General features: G+C 37.0%; 1 protein-coding gene across 6 annotated transcripts in view; it reads right to left on the bottom strand.

The window, feature by feature from the left end:
* The window catches only part of PIP5K1B (phosphatidylinositol-4-phosphate 5-kinase type 1 beta), a 408,785-nt gene that overhangs the window by 181,372 nt on the left and 222,618 nt on the right, over window positions 1–4,795 (bottom strand). For all 6 annotated transcript variants that reach the window (XM_019661095.1, XM_019661094.1, XM_019661090.1 and 3 more), the window contains exon 4: window positions 2,396–2,526. In XM_019661095.1, coding sequence (XP_019516640.1) covers window positions 2,396–2,526 — 131 coding nt within the window. The remainder of the gene's footprint in view (window positions 1–2,395; window positions 2,527–4,795) is intronic.

Consider the following 4,795-nt stretch of genomic DNA (forward strand, 5'->3'; position numbering starts at 1 on the left):
AAAAAAAAAGATATTCAAATTGCTAATTATAAAAATAGTCACGGGGATGTACAGTGTAGCATAGGGAATATAGTAAATTACATTGTAATAACTGTCAGATGGGTACTAGACTTATTGGGATGAACTCTTAGTAAGTTAGACAAATGTCTAATCACTGTGTTGTACACCTGAAACTAATATAATATTGTATGTCAACTGTAATTGAAAAATAAAAAAAACTTTAAAGTGCCTATGAAGACCTTATTTATGTTCTCTTTATCGTACAGTATCTCATACAGGGTCATGTTTTATTTAGTTGCTAATTAGATGTCATTTTAATATTGAAGATTAAGCTAAAACTTATTTGGAGTTTTAATCGTTGCAAGAATCATGTAATAAGTCTAAGGACAAAATTTGGCATTTACTAGAAAGATTCTCTCTCTAAAATGGGAAGAAATATGCTAGGTCCTTGGTCCTCCAATTTTTATGTGCTTAAAATCACCTTGAGGGATTGCTAAAACAGGTTCCTGGATCCAAACCCCAGCATTTCTGATTCAGCTGATCTGGGGTGAATCAGCCCAAGAACCCTAATTTCTAACAAGTTTCAGGTGACGCTGCTGCTGCAGGCTGGGGACTGCACGCTGGGCCACGCTTTCCCCCAGGGCCTGCCCGTGCGTGGCTGTGTTGGCTGGACACTGGGAGTAGCAGAGACCAGCAAGGATGGAGCACCTTGGCCTTTATACACCATCTTCAGCTGTAAGTGCTCCCAGCACCTGGACGCACTGCCAGCCACACTCCCACAAAGGGCCCCCATTCCTCTTGTTTTTTGTAGCTGAAGAAAAATATAAGGTTGACATGTCCAGGTAGAGGCCCTAGGAGACCATGAGAGCTAGAACATCCTGCAAACACATTTACAGGAAGTAGGAGTCTCACAGAGCATACCCAAATATCAAGATAAATTTCATGACATCCTGACTTTAAAGAGAAAAAATATCGTTACTACATTAATTTTTTGGAATGCTAAACAGATGGTCAACAACAACAACAACAAAAAAACCCAGAAAAAATTCCAGTTATAGGAAGAAGGGTAGGGCTATAAGCAAGCAGGATTAGATCTCAGGCATTGAGACTGTCTATTTTCTGTATGGAAACTAGTTCTCGTACCGGCTAAGGGACCCTAGAGAAGCAAACTTGGAAATTTCTGATAGACCGTCTCTATTCTTCAGCTAAGAGCACTTAAAGCAAAATGAGTCTCTCTGGATTCATAGCTGACTTTCTTATATTTATGGGCTCCTCTGTGACTACATGGGCACAGTCACCTAAAGGCTTTATTTCTAGGTAGTTGACACCTGGACACACAGATAAATGTTAAGACAGTATTCCTCAGAAGATTTTTTAAAAATATAAGGCAATATGAACCCTGAGAGTAAAAGTGTCACCCCAGCCATTCTCACACAAGTCCAGTAATAATTGATAACAAAAGTGGCTTATTTTAGAGACATATTTAAAAAAATAAATGTGTCTGACAAGTCAATCCTCATAGCCCCCCCAAAAATATAATTACCCCCAAACCCCTGACTGAATTTTTATTTGCTAGACCATTTTATTTGCTAGACCATTTTATTTGAAAAATCCTGCCTGCAGTGGTGACATTTCCAATTTAATAATGATTATTTCTCGTCCTATACTAAGCTAGTACTAGACTTAAATTTTTTGTTTATTTATTTTGCTAAAGTACACATAATATAAAGCTTACCATTTTAACCATTTTTAAGTGTACAGTGCTGTGGCATTAAGAACACTTACACTGCTGTGCAACCATCATCACCATCCATCTCGGAAATTTTTGTTCAATTGATTCCCTCCCCTCACAAAATACAACCAAGTTAGAGGTGACATGTATGGGTAACTTGAGTGTTTTTGCAAATATGGTATCAAAATACTAGGATTCTCATAGGCTTCTTGAGGAAAGTTAAGTTAAAAGAGTTGTTTAAAAGGAGTTATATCAGTGAACTCAGATGTGAGGTCCAATTTTTTAAATTAGGGGTAGCACAAACCTGGTACCAGCTGCAGCTTCTGGAATGCCCTCTCCTAAACCTGTGCAGATTTACTCTGATCGCTGCACTCTTTCCCACTGAATCTCAAAGTCTTTCTCCATACAGTTTTCCAGGCATTATCACAACTAATTATCACTGGCTCACAGGACAAAACCTATTTACTATCTCCATACAGAAAATGCAAGCCCCCTGATTAACAGAAAATAACAATCATTCGGACTGTTTTGGGCCTGCCAAAGGTCCAACATGTACATCAGTGCATTACACATGTGCTTGTAGAAAAGTCTTCAATGTGGGGAGGTTCTTTAGCATGGAAGGTTCTTTAGCAAGGAAATCATCACAAATAAAAATCTTCTTACCTGGGTAGGAACACACTTTCCACCACATAAAAGTCTTGCATGAGAACATCTCGGTCTGGCTTGGAAGTGAGATTACCCACTGTGTATCCTATTCCCAGCTGAATAGCACCTTTGATAGCAGATGATGCAGTCTGCAAAGAAAACACAGGTCTCGGAGTTAGCCTTAATAGTCAGGGACTTGTTCAATGTCACGAGCAGCAAAAACTGGAGTTTGATTTTCATTCTTGCTCCTAAGCAACGAGGAAGTTAGGTTTGGAAAGATGATTGGTTGCTTCTTTTGATGGAGAATTTATTCCAAACATTATGGACCCTTCTTTTCATGAAATTATTTTTGTGGTAATCTTTCCTACCAATGTTCCTAAGGTCAAATTATAGTTGCAAAACCTCCATCTTTCTTTTACTGAGAACATAGAAAATTGGTAGAACACTTTCAGTATGTACGATAACATTATAATGTCTACCAAAAGATAAACGGCACAGTCACATTAAAAAAAAATCAGAACTTCTATAACATACCTATGGATCAGGAAGAACATTTTATCTTCATAAGAAATGAGAGCAAAAAATAATTGGCATCTTTGGAATACCCAAATATAATTTGGAAATTGCTTACTGGTCTTTCCATAGAGCCATCATCAAATTTTCCTACACCGACCTGTGATAAAGTATATAGCATTGGAACACCAATATTTCCAATTACTACTTTTCTAATATCATTCCATAATTGACATAATGTTAACTGGAATAACTGCCACATATATGTGTATATGTATATATGTATGTATGTGTATATGTATATGTACATATGTATATATGTGTGTATGTATGTATGTGTATATATATAGAGAGGGTGCCAGAAAAATGTATATACATTTTAAGAAAGGAAAAAACTCTATTAAAATTATGCTTAGGGCTGGCCGAGTGGCGCGATGGTTAAGAACTGGCGTGGGATGCCAGAGGGCCCCGGTTCGGATCCCACATATGAGGGCCAGTGACACCGCCCTCCACAGCTAAGATGCTGAACAACAGCTCAACCNTTTCACAGAACTAGAACAAAGAATCCTAAAATTTATATGGAACCACAAAAGACCTCGAGTATCCAATTTTGAGAAAGAACAAAGTTTGATGTATCATGCTACCTGATGTCAAACTATACTATAAAGCTATAGTAATCAAAACAGCATGGCATTGGCATGAAGACATGTAGATCAATGGAACAGAATACAGAACCCAGAAATAAACACCCACCTATATGGTCAAATTATCTATGACAAAGGAGACAAGACTATACAATGAGGTAAAGACAGTCTCTTCAATAAATGGTGCTGGGAAAACTGGACAGATACATGCCAAAGAATGAAATTGGATCACTTTCTTGCACCATATACAAGAATAAACTCAAAATGTATTAAAAACTTAAATGTATGACCTGGAGCCATAAAACTCCTACAAGAAAGTAGAAGCAGTAAACTCTTTGCCATTGCATCGTGTAGTATTTTCTTTTGGATATGTCTCCTCATGCACAGGAAACAAAAGGAAAAGTAAACAGATAGGACTACATCAAAATAAAGTTTTTGCACAATGAAGAAAACTATCAACAAAACGAAAAGACAACCTACTGAATGGGAGAAGATATTTGCCAATGATACACCTGATAAGGGGTTAATATCCAAAAAATATAAGGAAATCATACAACTTAACACCAAAAAACAAAAAAAATCTGATTAAAAAATGGGCAGAGGACTTGAATAGAAATTTCTCCAAAGAGGACATACAAACAGTTAATAGGCATATGAAAAGATGCTCAACATCACTAATCATCAGGGAGATGCAAATCAAAATCACAATGAGATTACCTCACACCTGTCAGAATGGCCATCATCAATAAATCAACAAACAAGTGTTGGTCAGGATGTGGAGAAAAGGGAACCCTCATTCACTGTTGGCAGGGCTGTAAATTGGTGCAGCCACCATGGAAAACAGTAGGGAGGTTCCTCAAAAAAATTAAGAACAGCACTACCATGTAACCCAGCAACTTCACTTCTGGGTATTTATCTGAAGAAACCTCAAACACCAATTTGAAAATAGATGTGCATCCCTATGTTCATTGCAGCATTATTTACATTAGCCAAGATGTGGAAGCATCCTAAGTGTCCATGATTGGATAAAGAAGATGTGGTCCATATATACAATGAAATATTACTCAACTGCAGAAAAGAATGAAATTTTGTCATTTGTGACAACATGGATGAACATAGAGGACATTGTACTAAGTGAAATAAGTCAGACAGACAAAGACAAATATATGATTTCACTTACATGTGGAATCTAAAAAACCAAAATAAATAAACAAACAAAACAGAAACAAACTCATAGATACAGAGAACAAATTGATGGTTG

This window comes from Hipposideros armiger, unplaced genomic scaffold, assembly GCF_001890085.2.
Source record: "Hipposideros armiger isolate ML-2016 unplaced genomic scaffold, ASM189008v1 scaffold_335, whole genome shotgun sequence".
NCBI classification, from domain to species: Eukaryota; Metazoa; Chordata; class Mammalia; order Chiroptera; family Hipposideridae; genus Hipposideros; species Hipposideros armiger.